The following is a 14766-nucleotide window of genomic DNA, read 5'->3' on the forward strand; positions in this document are numbered from 1 at the left end:
TTGAAGTTGCACCCTTGGCGTTATCAGTACCAGGCTCTATCCAGGCTTAGCACAGCAGCTAATGAAAAGCAGACTGAAATAAAAGATTTTAAGATTATTATTTTTAGAAATTTCCGGTGGTGGGACTATAAATACCTCCTGGGGGAGGATATTCCACAGATGTGAGGCTGCTTCTGAAAGGCCACATCTTTTGAATCTAGCAACTTCTGATCATCAGGCTAGAGAGCAGAGCCCTAGAAGCTGATCTTCAAGCTCAAGCATAGAATTGTAGAGTTGGAAGGGATCGTGAGGGCCACTTGGTTCACCCCTGCAGTAAAAGAATCTCTTGCCCAACTTGGGGCTCAAACCCACAACCCTAAGATTAAGAGTCTCATGCTCTACCATCCAAGCTATCCCAATATCCCATTCTCATATTGATGTAGGTAGCCCTTTGGAAAACCTGATTACAAACCATCTAGGGTCATAAACAACACTTTAACTAGGACCCGCAAACAATAGGCAGCCAGTGTGACTGGTACACAATACAGTAGATGGGATGTGATCTGATTCTTTGTCCCCCTCAGGCATTCACACTGCCACATGCTGTACCAGCTGAAGTTTCCAAATAGCCTTTAATGGCAGCCCACGTACAGCAGATTACAGCAATCTACTGCTGATTGCCCACCACGTCACCTGTTTGTGCGATGCAGCACCAGGACCATTAACTTCAGTGCCCTGCTAAATTTTGCTCATCTGCTTTTGCCTCTCTAGGCAAACGTGGCAAATGCAACAGATGCACAGCTTGTAAATGGAGGATGTTGAGAGGTGAGGAGGAGATTTGGATTACGCTAACCAATTATTGACAATTGTGTAGTAGAACCAACATGCAGTTATTAGTCTTGTCAATTCCTATCAACACTTTGCAGCGCTAACACACTCCTTCCCTGGCACTTGCTGAGCGGAAATCAGAATTGTAATTTCCCCTCTAATCATATTATATACACATATCAGCAAATGACATAGGTGTGAGTGAACAACCAAATGAAAACAGAGTAGCTCCTTGTTACAACATAATTGTAAGCTTACTTTTAATCAGGCGATCATTAGAAAGAAAACCTACCTGTGCATGTTTTAAAGTCAATGTTATTTTCTCTACTGGGTACAGCATAGGTGGCGTGGAGTGAATTGCGACAGCTATAACTGATGACCCTACTGTCTCTCCATGCTCTGAATTTTCCTCCAGTGAGAAGTTCTGCGATGATGAGAAGAGAGAGCCAATATTGCTGTAGCGCAGAAACACAACTGCAACGGTGCCTATCAATCAAACAAACTGTGCTTAGTGGGTTGTAGCTTGTTTCCTAACAACCCTGAAGATAATAAGGAAATGACAAATAATAGATATCTGTAATTATTTTGCATGAAATATGCATAACAGGATTTTTTTTGCAACACAGTTATTGAAAAGGTTAAGAGACAGTGAAGAATGTCTGCCTCTCAAGACAATATAACCCACCAGTATTAAAAATGAGTGTTTGTGATGCAAAATTAAGCAGATGGGTCCAAACTTTCCCTTTTGTGACTGGAAGGGCTTCTTTGATTCAGAGAAGGCATTGAAGTCCAGCAGAGACTCCTGCTGAAATGAGGAGGAATATTTTGTTTTTGCTGTTGGCAATTTCCTCCATTGCTCCTGCAGCTCCCAGTGCCACCTCACACACTGTTCTCTCCCCCAGACTTCCAGAGCAGATATTCAGGAGGAACAGGAAGCTGCAGGGAGGAGGAAACTAGCAAAACCTGCCCCTCCTTTCCTCTGATGTCATAGAATCGTTGAGTTGGAAGTGACCATGAGGAATATGTATTCCAACCTTTTTCAATGCAGGAATCTTTTTGCCCAATGTAAGGCTTGAACCCACAACCATGAGATTGAGAGTCTCATGCTCTACTGACTGAGCTACCATGTTTCTGCCTTTGAGAAGAAATCTGCCCATGTGAACTCTGGATCCAACCCTGTGCTAGTGAAAATCTGTTCTGAAGAGTTTGGGAGAGGTTTGGAGTCTAGGGAAAAAAGTGGCTTGGGGGATGGTGGGAGAAGGAGGAAATGAGTGAAAATCACCTCCCCACTTTCCTAGCAGAGAACATCTGCTGGGCCTTGGCTCCTTCTGTGTACAGGTCCATTCATGGAAGTTAACTGGATCTATTCCAGAGGTTTGTTTTGTTGTTGCTTTGCAATTATGCTTTGAATATTTTCAAGAGCAGGTATTTGATCCTTGCCAAGGCTGCATCTCTAGTGAAATACCTTTGAGAAATCATTGAAATTGCATCATTGGGATTGGCTATCCTAAACACTCCTGAAGGATTTACTTTCCTGAATTTTGCAAAGGAGGAGGCTTCTGGAAAACCCCATTGAACTTCACTTCTATAGCCTTATTCCTCAAGTCACATTTCTCTCCCTAACCTTTAGAAGTAGTTGCTTCCTTTTTCTTTGCAGAGACCTTTATAATCTCTCCTCCCAACTGCACATGCTGGTGAATGTGCTCCATGTGCTGTATATCAAAGGCAAGAACTTTGAAAGCTGCAAAAGAAAAGAAGAAAGGGGGAAAACTCCTTTGGAAATCACAATTACATCCCAGCCTACTAAACCTCACACTTCTGCAATTAGGTTTACACTCAGCTGAACATTTATTACAGATGTCAGCACAAAGTCCAGCCAGGTAATTTAAGAGCGAAGACGCATGCACACACACACACATACACGCACCATTGTGTGGTTCATATTTGATCAGGAGTTCGTTAGTTCTAGTAGGCACAAATCTTTTATTTCCATTTTTGTACCTTTCCTTGGAAAAATGCAGCCCCTAATTTGCTTTGCGTTCAATGCATTTCCTAAAGAATAATGGAAACTACTTTCAAAGGAACAACCTTTTTATTAAGAATGCATTTCTGAAATGGAATATCAATTGCCATCTTTAAAAGCATAGTACCATTGAACAGTTTTTATTTTATAATATTTGGAGGGAGAAATGAATATTTTATTATTACTACACAAAGATACAGCTACACAGAGTACAGCTGCACTGCACTTTAATGATGTCTGTTGCTGAAACCAAAGAAAGCAACCTAATATGAACCACCCTGGACAAAGAAAATGACATTAGAGGGCATAGAGTCCTTTTTGTTGCTTTGCTCTGATCAATGTAGTGCTTCAGTCACCCATAAGGCAGCAGAAAGGTCAATCAGACAGTTAAAAGCAAAACAAAACAAGCATTTGACTAATGGGGTGGAATTACTTAGCTGGACTGTCTGTTACTTATAGCACAGAAAGCACACACACACTTGTGATATGAAGTTTCCAGCAAACCAAATATCAGCAAATGTTTTTGAGAGCATTAGAAATAAGTCCTCTTACCAAGGTTGTCCCGCACAGCTGACTGATATGCATCACTGGCCGGCCAGGCATGAAAGCAGACAATGCCTGGCCAACCATAAGAGTCTCTGATTGGACTGACCCATTTAAACTTCAGGTTTGGGTGGGCAATCATGCCCAGCAGACCGGCCAACCAGAGAAATTCCCAGGTAGCCAGCTGGCAACATGAACTCTGACCGCCCAGGGATGGCAGCTAGGATGGGGTGGTGGCCTTTTGAAACCCTCACACACCTGGGGAAAAGTGTGCAGCCCTTTCAGAGCCTAAAAAGTAATTCTTGTTGGGGCAGCCTCCAGCTTATGCACTTCTATGATGAAGTGTTGCAGTTTTATGGTGAAGAGCTGGGTGATGTATGCTAATGGGACGAAGGTGGCGCTGTAGTCTAAACCACTGAGCATCTTGGGCTTGCTGATCACATGTTCGGCAGTTCGAATCCACACAATGGGGTGAGCTCCCGTTGCTCTATTCCAGCTCCCATCAACCTAACAGTTCGAAAGCATACCAGCATGGGTAGATAAATAGGCTTCACGGTGTCCCATTGCACCAGAAGCTGTTTAGCCATGCTTGCCACATGACCTGGAGAGCTGTCTGTGGACAAACACTGGCTCCCTCAGCCTGAAAGCGGAGATGAGCGCCACACCTCATAGTCAAATTTGACTGGGTTTAACCGCCCAGGGGTCCTTAACCTTAATTTGTATTCTAATAGACTGAGTTCTGCGATGGCATGGCACAGCTGTGGTTACTACTCACTAACTAGCCATGGCCAACTGCAAACTCTCTGTCTCAGTTTTGTGTCTGATGCTGACCTATCTCATATGAGTTCCTGTGATGCCATGATGCAGCTCCTGGAAGACACATGCAGAAGGCACAGTGAAGAGACCCTTTAGATTTCCAAACACAGAGAGAGCTGGGCAGAAGGGTAGTGTGAAGACAGATGTCTTAATTGAGACTCTACAACAACAGCCTCTGCAAGGCATTCGCACAACATTGCTTTCAATATCAACAGTCTGTCATGGAAGGAAAACGGGAACAGTTTTCAAATCATTTGCTCATTTTGCATACCTAAATCACTGGCATTAACCTCCACTTCTGTTGTCTTTTGAAAGCTCTGTGACATGAGTGCCGTGGTTTCTTCTGCAGCATGCATCAGTTTAGTGAGGCTTCTTCTTCTGTTAACTTCCGGGATAGCTTCCCACGCTGCAATTTTATCCTTCTGAACGAAATTGTTCACAGTATTAATGAATTCCTGTTAGATTAATAATAAAAAAGTACTTTAGCTTACGTACTATATCTTATAAGTGCTCCCCACCCTGCAAAAATAGATCAAATCTGCTGCACGGCTCGATTCACTTACATTAAGAGTTAGATTATAGAGCATTTCATTGTCAGAAATCGTGTTATTCACGATGGCTAGCAAGGGAGAAGATACAGATAATGCTTCTATGTAGGAAATCACATCCACAGGTGAAATTTGCCCTACAGTGTTTTGATTGATTTCTTGTAATACAGCCAGGGGTTCTTTTATTTTTCTAATCTGAAAGAAAGTTGAAATCATTAGGCATGACATTCCTAACATTTACAGTCAAATTCATATACATTCATATTCATTTATCAACATTAGTTAACAAGATGAGCCGACATGAGAGAGTGAATAGAATATTGGATGTCGACTTGGAAGGCTCAAGGCTCAGTCTATTCATGGCTCACTGCAGGGGTATTAAATCTGTGATCCTCCCGTTGTCACTGGATTCTAGCTCCTAGCAGACCCAGCCAGCATGGCCAAGGAATGATGAGAGCTGTAGTTGAATAATATCTGGAAGCACACAGGTTCCCCAGACCTGGCTCACTGGGTAGCCTTGTGTAGGTACCCATCTTTCCATATAGACTGTACCATATAGGGTAGCTGTAAAAATAAATCTGGAAAACCCAGTGCACAAGCAGGTGTGTCTAACACAGGCTGTGCCAGATGCAGTGCTGGTCCAAGACATTTTGGCACCTGAGACAAATGACAAAATGGTGCCTCTCTCCACCAGAAAAGAAGGGGTAAGTGAAGATCTACATCAGGAACAATGGTGGCAACTGCCCCGTGGATCCTGCCGCCCGAGGCAGTTGTGGCACCATAGGTGGACTGGTGCTGGTCTGATATGCTGCAATAAGCAGCCATAATGGCACTGCAACTGTCAGGCAGCTCCGCAGCCCAAGTAACGTATGCCATTGCAGCTGCCATCTTCTTAAGATTCTAGTACCAGAAATATTATCAGTATCATTTCAGGACAGAGGGAAAGTAAAAATAAGATTTGACAATAGATAAATATGTGAGTCTTACTTACTTTGGCTAAGGTTCTGTTAATATTTTCAGCTATGCAGTCATAGTTCAGTTCACACTTTGGCGCTGGGATTGCTGCTGATATTAAAAGGGGATATTAAGGTCTTGGCATACAGTCATTTCAGTCTGGCTGATAACTAAAGCTCCAGACTTCCCCATTCGGTATGTTTTAAAAGCCAGAGATACTTTTTTTTTGTTAAATTGGGTTGGATTTGCATGCAGCATTGTGAATGGCTCAACATATATTCATTCATAGCTAACTGTGAGATGCAGGATTGAACATAGGGTAATCTCTTTGGGGAGAGATATGTACCAAACTACATACACTCAGCATGTATCCAAAATTGAATTGGACTCAAAATAGACGAATATCACCCATTCCTATTTTAAAAGCATTTACAAAGCCATGGATAGCAGCTACCTTCTCAGAAGGTGCATTTCTCCTCCTCTCACACACAGGGCAGAATGCCCTTTCTAAGCTGCTGCTACTGCTGTGACTTTTACAAACTTTTTGTTTTTATTTTTAAGAATGCTCTTATATATTCAGGAATGTTTTATGAAAGTTAAGATTTATGTAGCTATAATAATAGATGGGCTCCTGCCAACCTAGCAGTTCGAAAGCACGTCAAAAGTGCAAGTAGATAAATAGGTACTGCTCTGGCGGGAAGGTTAACGGCGTTTCTGTGCACTGTTCTGGCCACATGACCCTGAAGCTGTACACCAGCTCCCTTGGCCAATAAAGCGAGATGAGCGCCGCAACCCAAGAGTCAGCCACGACGGGACCTAATGGTCAGGGGTCCCTTTACCTTTGATGGGAACTCATCTGATTAATTATTAAGCTTCTTTAAAAAATCAGTGACATGCCTGGCTTTATTCTTTCTCTTTTGTGGTGTTGTAAATTTGATTGTATGGTGTCTTGAACCTTTTAGGGATAGATGTTGAATGGTCAAAACCGACAAGTGTGGCTACCCTATGAGGTAACAGCACTGCAGCTCCATGCTATCCATGCTGTGACATCACAACATTCTGCATTTCTCTGCCCCAATCAGTGGCAGCCAATTTTGTGGAGTGAGGGTGAGGAAAACATGGTATATCATGGTGATGCCACAGCATGAGGTAAGCAATACTGCATGTTATGGCAGGTGCAGTTAAATGTGTGACAGCCACATACTCATTGATACTTGTCAATGCATTTTTAAATTTTTATTTTAAAAGCCACTTGTATTTAAACCGACTTGGACAAAAAATTCAATCTGAACCAAAAAGACACCTGCATGAATCTAGATTAAGCAAAGGTGATTTCATCGTACCAAGTTAGCATTTCTGTTTACATGTTTTGCCCAATCTTTACTGAAGTGTAACACAACTTTGGAATATCTCTAAGGCTCTATTGATAAAAGCAAAGCTACAGTCATATAGTGTATTTGAACCCTTAACGGTTAATGGATTTTGGTTGGTAAGTAATAGAAGAAAATCAGTTCTGTATTTTATAATATACGACAGGCTACTTCTATTTTTCAGCAAACACACCTATCAGTCTTTTCTTCCTCTTTTAAAAATCATAATAATAATGCAGGTATTCACATCTTGCCACTTTTTTATATCCAGCTGATTAATCTAACTGAAGATAAAGAGTTACCAGTGGGCCTCTCAGAAGATATAGTTTTATAATAACACATAAAGCTCTATAATATCATTTACCTTGGCAGGAAGTGCCATCATTTGGCTTAAACTGTAATTTTCCTGTGGATGGTTGATAACCTTCCTTACAGGAGCAGTTATATCCTCCATACACATTTTCACATTTCGCATGATCTCCACAGGCAGCAGCTACTGGTTCAGCGCACTCATCTATATCTGCAAATATTGTGAGAAATTGAATTTTAAAAAAGGTTTTACATACTAACACCTTGCCGCTTTGGTCGTAGTAGCCTGATGTGCTGCAAGCAATCACATATTGAAATTTCACATTTACATCTTTTTTTTAAAAAAAAAGCAGCAGCAGCAGCAGAAAGCTAAGCTATTGATCAAATGGAACAGAAACACGTGTGGCAATTAGGCAATTATAGTGCCATGTAGGATAAAAGTCAAGGGAATGAGAGCAGGGCTAAATCTCAAAAAATGGAAATAGCAGTGTGGCTCAAGTGAGACTGAAAAGTAGACCTACATATATAATGTATACATATAAGCTATACATATACATATATATTGTATACGGTACATATAAGCTAAACAAGCTTAGGGCTCCCTTATAGCTTAGGGCCCCACTCTCTTGGGGTCCCCCCCAAAAATGAAAGGGAAAAAAACCTGGATGTACAATTCCAAAATATAAGATAAAACAAAATAAAACCTATATACAGCAACAGTGTTTCGTGTTGTGTAGGCCCCTATGATGTAAGAAATGGGCCCCTTCTGCTAGCCTGCTCCCTAAGATATCACTGGTCTGCTCATGCCTACATTCTGCTATTTATAATTATTAGTAGTTTGATCATATATTTACATCTTATTATTATTTCATGTTATAGCAAGTTTCTAGAGACTAGATTATAAGTCTTTGTAAACTGTGTTTCTAAATGAACTTTTGTTATTGCCAAATGCCAATGTGTTTGCATTACAGTGATACCTCTGGTTGCGAACGAGATCTGTTCCGGAGGCCCGTTCGCAACCTGAAAAGAACGCAAACCGCGTCTGCGCACACTCGGGTTGCGATTCGCTGCTTCTGCACATGCGAGTGATGTCATTTTGTGCGCATGCACGAGCGGTGAAACCCGGAAGTATTCCTTTCTGGTACTTCCGGGTCACCGCAGGACCTGAAAATGCTCAACCTGTAGCAAACGTAACATGAGGTATGACTGTATTAACGTTGTTATGAATAAAAAATCATTTTAAGTTAGAGCTTAATCATTATTTCACTATTAATATACTTCTTAATTGTATTTCAGTCAAACAATTACTTTGATACAATACATATTTGTTATGTGCAAATGGCTTTAGATACCTATTAGGTTCATAAATTACCATATAGCATATATTCAACACAAAAAACAGCAACAATTTGTTGTTGACAAAGGACAGCAGGACATAAAAACAGCCCCATTACCTTCAGGAGCTTAGGGCCTCATCAAACCTAAATCCGGCCCTGGACCTACCTGTACCTGACATGAAATCTTGGCCCCTAATCTTGATTGTGCGAGAACTAGCTGTGGTTTCCCTTTGTGACAGAAATGCACTATGCTGATGTTCGGGGGGGGGGGGGCCCGGTACTTTTGTATGTTTTATTTATTGCAGTGGTGTAGCGTGGTATGCTGGTGCACAGGAAACACTGAATGATCCCTGCCTCGCAAAGTGGCTCAGGGCTGGCAGGGCGGCGTGAGAAGGATTCAAAGCCCTTCAATCCCAGCCTTGCCCTCACTTGAAATCCTGATCTTCAGCCAGCACTCTTTACCTATCCCAGGATAGGGGGCACAATATAAAGCTCAATGTCATTCCATTTATCATGCTGCATGAAATACCATTGTTGAAATTTCCCAACAGGCCGCATCACCCTTTCCTCTCTCGACATGATAAAAGAATAGGCTCCAAGTAACCTCTGCATAGTAGGAAACTGTAAACAAGACTAGTTTGATAAGCAGGATAATGCAGAACACACTGCTACAACATAGATTCACTTGTCAAAAAATGCAAGTGTCAAGTACAAGGAAACAGTGGCAAAACATCCCTTTTCATAATGGTTGAATAGATCAGTCGGAGATCATTTTATTATTACAAGGGTTTTTCTCTTCATGTCAGCTGCAAAAAAAAAAAAAAAAAAAAAGGGAGCTGGATTCCTAAATACAAATAAATGGCTTTCTACCAAGGGACAGACAAACTTGGAACAGCCCACAATGCCTTTTAAGCTGAGTGACAAAATAATATACTGCATATCGATCAGGTTTAGAAGTGCACTTATAAATAGAGTATTAAAAATTAATGCATAAATTAATACTAACAGCACTTTCTCCCCAAATGCGATAAACACTGTGCAAAGATAGTTATACATAATTCAGCGTAGTTCAAAATTATAAGCACAAAAGGAAGAAGTTAATCACCACCATAAATCATTTATTATAAGTTCCTTCCCCACCCCAACATATAATTCGTAATTTTAATAAACTCAAGGTGTAGTTCAAGAACTGCTTACAGAAGGACTGGCCAGTTGAGGCCGAAGAGAAAATACATCGGATTGTCTTTAGCAATCGAAGGTGAGCTTCAAGGATGCCCAAGCATGCTGGCCATCTGCCAAAATGCCCATCATCCAGCAGGGGGACCACTGTCATGAACCTCCTGGATCTACTCTTTGTCTTCCCCATTCCCCTGCTTGTTTATCTGCTCCTCACTCTAGCCCATACTATATAGGGGAGAAAAGGAAGGGCAGTAGATACCACTACCTGGTTGCTCTGTCTGACAAGCAACCAGAAAGTGATAGCCGAGAAGAGGATGAGGAGCAGCAGCAGCAGCTGATAATTTGGGCGGTGATGAAATAAAGCTACTGTGGCAGTCCAGGAATATTGCGGTCAGTCCAGTACCATTTAAGGTGAAATAGAAAGTTGCCAGGTTGCACAATAATCTCTTCTCTCTCAACCCGGTGGCTACCACTGACAGCTCTGATCATCTTTTGCAGGGTGGAAGTGGAGAAGATGGGTTTTAAGCAAGCATGTTCACATTTCCACACCCTTAACCAATTAAGTGCTGCCATGGCTGATGGTCAAAGATTACAAGATCAATGTAGGTTCTGAAACGGCAACCTTAAACAGAGTAATCCCCATTGAACACAATGGAATTAACGATACATAGGACTGTGCTGCCAGTGTCCATTTTGTCTGCCACTGATATTCTGCTACTTCTCAAAAGCGAGATGGGCACCACAACCCCATAGTCGCCTTTGACTGGACTTGACCGTCCAGGGGTCCTTTACCTTTTACCTTTACTTCTCAAAACTGCTATTTTTGTTGTTGAGTCCAGAGATATATTTTTGTTAAATGTGTTTGTGGGAAGGGGAATTATTGGGTTGTTTTTGTTTGTTTTATTATTTATTTTGTATTCTCATTTTGTATTTCATGTTTTGAACTGCCCTGGGAATTTTGGCCAACAACAACAGCAACAACCGCTCCTCACGTCAAATGGGGGGTGCTTTTTGTGTGGTCGCACACAGCCCCTCCTGATCCTACGTGACCCCTGGAAATACTGCCTGGCTTCGCCCGCCCCCCCAAGCTGAATACCTGGAAGTTCCCACCTAACCTCAGACAGCTGGGGAGGCGTTGCCAGGGGAACTGGTCTGCCCTAGCCACACAATAGAGGGTGGAACTTACCTGGGAGTCCTCAATTGACTTCAGAGCTTCTCCCACCCTGCCCTCCCTCAGTTATGCCTTCTTTTGCAGGTTAACCTCTTCTTCACAGGTGTGCGAGCGCTGCTACATCATTGGTTGCTGTTAAAGGACCGGGAAGGAATTTCCCTGTAGCCTTCCCTGTAGCAAAACTTCACAACTTTGGTTTCAGGACTTGGGCGGAATCCTATAGTCTATCTTCCCTAAAGGGGGGGGGGCGTGAAGCGGTGACCCATGCCCCCTCTACGGGGGTGATCCCAGGGTTCTCTGTTAAAGGGGTTGTTTTGAGGGGAGTCATTGGCCATACACCAATAGGTTGTCAGTGCTCTCCCCTGTGTTGCAGCGAAATGGGGGGCGGACTTTCTGCTTAAACATACGTTTTCCAGAGCCAGCCCAATCCCCACACTAGGATAACCCTGATGTTCCCCAGATCCCCGGCCGGGCACTGGGAGGGATAAACGCCCAATGCCTAAGCCAAGGTCTTCCTACATCTGAATCTTTTAATAAAGTTGTGGCCAATTTCAATCCCATAGCACATGAGTCATTATTTCACTCGGGTGTCGCCTGGGGTTGGGGGGGGGGTCTCCACCTGTCCATGCAATAACAACAACAACAACTAATAATAATAATAATGACCACTTTCTCTGTGTGATCTCCTATCAAGCCATGAATCCCATTTATGGACAACAGGGTCTCACATTCTCAAAATCAAGAACAAAATACTTATGGCATTGGGGTCAACAGTGTTAATAAAAAAGAGTTTCATAGAAGTATGAAGCAATCTTAAAAAAAAAGTTAAACAGTCACCTCCATAGGCATTTATCTTATATTGGGTGTACAATGAGAAGAATTAATTAACCAGTACAAGGAAGTGTGAGAGATGTATCTCAAATAAGCTGCAATCAACACTGGCATAATATACTTGCCAAGAGAATGTGGATTTATTGATGTTTTCCCTAGTCCCAGAGGGGCAGCCCAGCATCATGAGAAAAAATGCCAGAAGAAGAAAAAAACAACACAATATATATAGTTCTTCCAGAAAAGAGGAATCCATTGGGTCTATAAAAAGGTTAAAGAATAACTTTTTCTAGTAGATTTTTATTCAATATATATCCTAAATATATTCTGTTTCAGATATGTAAATTCCAAAGAGTACGTAACATATTGTAGAGGGATAGACTACAGTATATTATGTTTATTTTATTTGTTAACTGTGGTTGGAGCTTGATAGGATATTGAATAGACAAATGGGGTTCATGGCAAGCTTTTCCATTTACTATAATTTAAGGTAGCAGATATCCATGTCTGTAATGAATAAGAGCACAGAGCTGTTCCTGATATAGCAGTGAGCGGGGAGTCCTTTGAAACACCATAGCCATAGCTCAGTGTTAAGCACCTGCCTTGCATGCACTACTGTAGGTTCCAGGTACAGTCCTCAGCCTCCAAAGGAAAGGCTGGGAGAGAACCTCACCCCAAGCTCTAGAGAGCCACACCCAGTCAGTGTAGACAATCCTGATATGCATGGACCAATTGTTTGACTTGATATAAGGTAGCTCCCCATATTCCTGTTTCAATGCACTTCTCCTGGGCTCCTGGATCCTTCAGCTAGTGAGAAGACACAGTAGGTGAATATGAAGATGTATGAAGTTAACTTGGTGAACACAGTTCTTCTGAGAAGCTTGGACTGGGAGGACCATTTCCAAAGGCTTATCTTTCAGGAATGGGCCCTGCTGCTACACCCGCTGCTACGTGTGAATCCTGGGTATGGGGCAATGTTATCAGATACCCGAACCCCACTTTTTCCTTCTCTTTTCTAGAGCTCCAATTCTAGCAGGACAGGATATGTCAATGATGGGTGACTATGAAACCTCCATTTAACTTCCTCAGAACATCAGCCATGGGGTGAGCCTCCCCTTTCCCCAATTCATGGTAGGAAATGTGAGGTTGAAATCCTTCTTATTACTTATCCAGTCAAGTGGATGGTAGACAAAAAAGGATAAGGCAGAAAAAAAACTATTTGTGGAACTATTATGCTTGAAATGTCCTATGTTCTTTGTGGGATGACTGAGAAAGGTTTTGCTGAGGCTAACTGAATCATGTTTATGGGAGGATATCAGGATTTACAAGTTTATGATTCAGAAGCTGAATGAAAATAGAGTGGAATATTTAAGTAGAAGTTTCATGACTGGCAACAAGAGACTCAAGCTCTACAGTTCCATACAATTTTTGGTGGTGTATATCAAACCAGAGAAAACACGCAGCAAGAGAAGCATATCTCCTGGTATCTTACCTACACAAGAAGTCCCATCATTGGTCACAAAGGTGGTATTACGATTACTCGACCGGAATCCAGGTACGCACATGCAGTAGTAACTTCCTACTGTATTTGTGCAGTTGGCATTTTCTCCACAAAGTTGTGTGACATTTGTACATTCATTGTCATCTGCAAAGAAACAAAAGCAAATCATTCCCAAGCTCTCTATTCAAATCTCTCTCCTCTTCTGCAGAATTCCAGGAAATTATATCGTGGAAAGGACTCTGCCTTCTACTGATGGAAATGCTTGAAGAAAGGATGAATCCATTTCCAAACAACAGATTCAATATTTATCCAGACTAGAATCCTTCGATAAACATTGATTTGTTTGTGGGTTTATGGCAAATACTCATTACTTGTAAATTGTAAATGCTCTATAGCCATCAGTGAGAACGGAGAACCCACACAGTGTCCAGCTTTCATAGAATTGTGTAGTTGGAAGGGATCCTGAGGGTCATCTAGTCCAACTTCCTGCAACCCAATGCAATGCAGGAATCACAACTAGCTCATACATGGCCATCCAACCTCTGCTTAAAAACCTCCAAGGAACAGGAGTCCACCACCTTCTTTTAAAAATAAAATAGAATTGAGACTTTCACATTTGCAGAGGTCTCTAAATACTAAGCTAGATAATCTGAACCCACATTATGTTGATATATATCACCCCCCCTCTTCCATATTCAGATCTTTGCATCACAGTCCTACACGTCTCCAAAGAAGTAAGCCCTGTTGTGTTTAGTGGAACTTAGTCTCACTGACACGCGTATGGGACTCAACCTTCATTTGCTTGCCATTACTCATTGGTTTTGTGTGTGTGTGTTTTTTTGTAAATGATTCATTGGTTTTTATAACAGGTTTTATGAAAATAATGTAGTTCACATTTCTTTTGATGGAAGACTCAGAATAATTGAATTATCAGGAAATTTATAAATTCAAAATCTGGAAACAAATAGAGATGATGAACGTGTGCAAAGAGCAGGGCTATGCAAGGTACAGAAAGGAGGTATTTTCTAGTTGAGTATGGTGAGATACCCCTTAATGGATTACTGCCTTGTCGTGGCGAAGGGGCTTAAATAACTCCAAGAAGCTATGAGCTATGGTGTGCAGGGCCACCCAAGACAGACAGGTCATAGCTGAGGGTTTAGACTAAATGTGATCCACCTGGAGAAGGAACTGGCAAACCACTCCAGTATTTTGCCAAGAAAACTCCATGGACATATAAAAGGAGAAGCTTTGAGAAGAAAGTGAGAATTTCCAAGGTATGTTCTGGTTCATGGGGTCACAGAGAGTCGACTAAGACGACTAAACAACAACATGGTGAGATAGCAAGAGGACAGTGAATGAAAGTATATAGTTTCTGGTAGG

The 14766-nt window shown here is 41.8% G+C and overlaps 1 protein-coding gene across 4 annotated transcripts in view; it reads right to left on the reverse strand.

Moving 5' to 3' along the window:
- ADGRL4 (adhesion G protein-coupled receptor L4) overlaps positions 1-14766 on the reverse strand; it is an 81387-nt gene that overhangs the window by 29562 nt on the left and 37059 nt on the right. For 2 of the 4 annotated variants that reach the window (XR_014565398.1, XM_083743363.1), the window contains exons 3-9: positions 13378-13530; positions 7426-7581; positions 5729-5799; positions 4753-4932; positions 4461-4644; positions 2432-2548; positions 1100-1293 (exon numbers count right to left, since the gene is read on the reverse strand). Coding sequence is in view for 2 of the 4 variants with exons in the window: in XM_083743363.1 (XP_083599489.1) it covers positions 1100-1293; positions 2432-2548; positions 4461-4644; positions 4753-4932; positions 5729-5799; positions 7426-7581; positions 13378-13530 (1055 nt within the window). In the remaining 2 variants the exon portion in view is untranslated. Of the gene's footprint in view, positions 1-1099; positions 1294-2431; positions 2549-4460; positions 4645-4752; positions 4933-5728; positions 5803-7425; positions 7582-13377; positions 13531-14766 lie in introns of all 4 variants that reach the window. The other 2 variants (XR_014565399.1, XM_083743362.1) reach the window with 1 other exon arrangement.

The sequence above is a fragment of the Podarcis gaigeae genome (genome assembly GCF_964106915.1).
Source record: "Podarcis gaigeae genome assembly, chromosome: 6".
NCBI lineage: Eukaryota > Metazoa > Chordata > Lepidosauria > Squamata > Lacertidae > Podarcis > Podarcis gaigeae.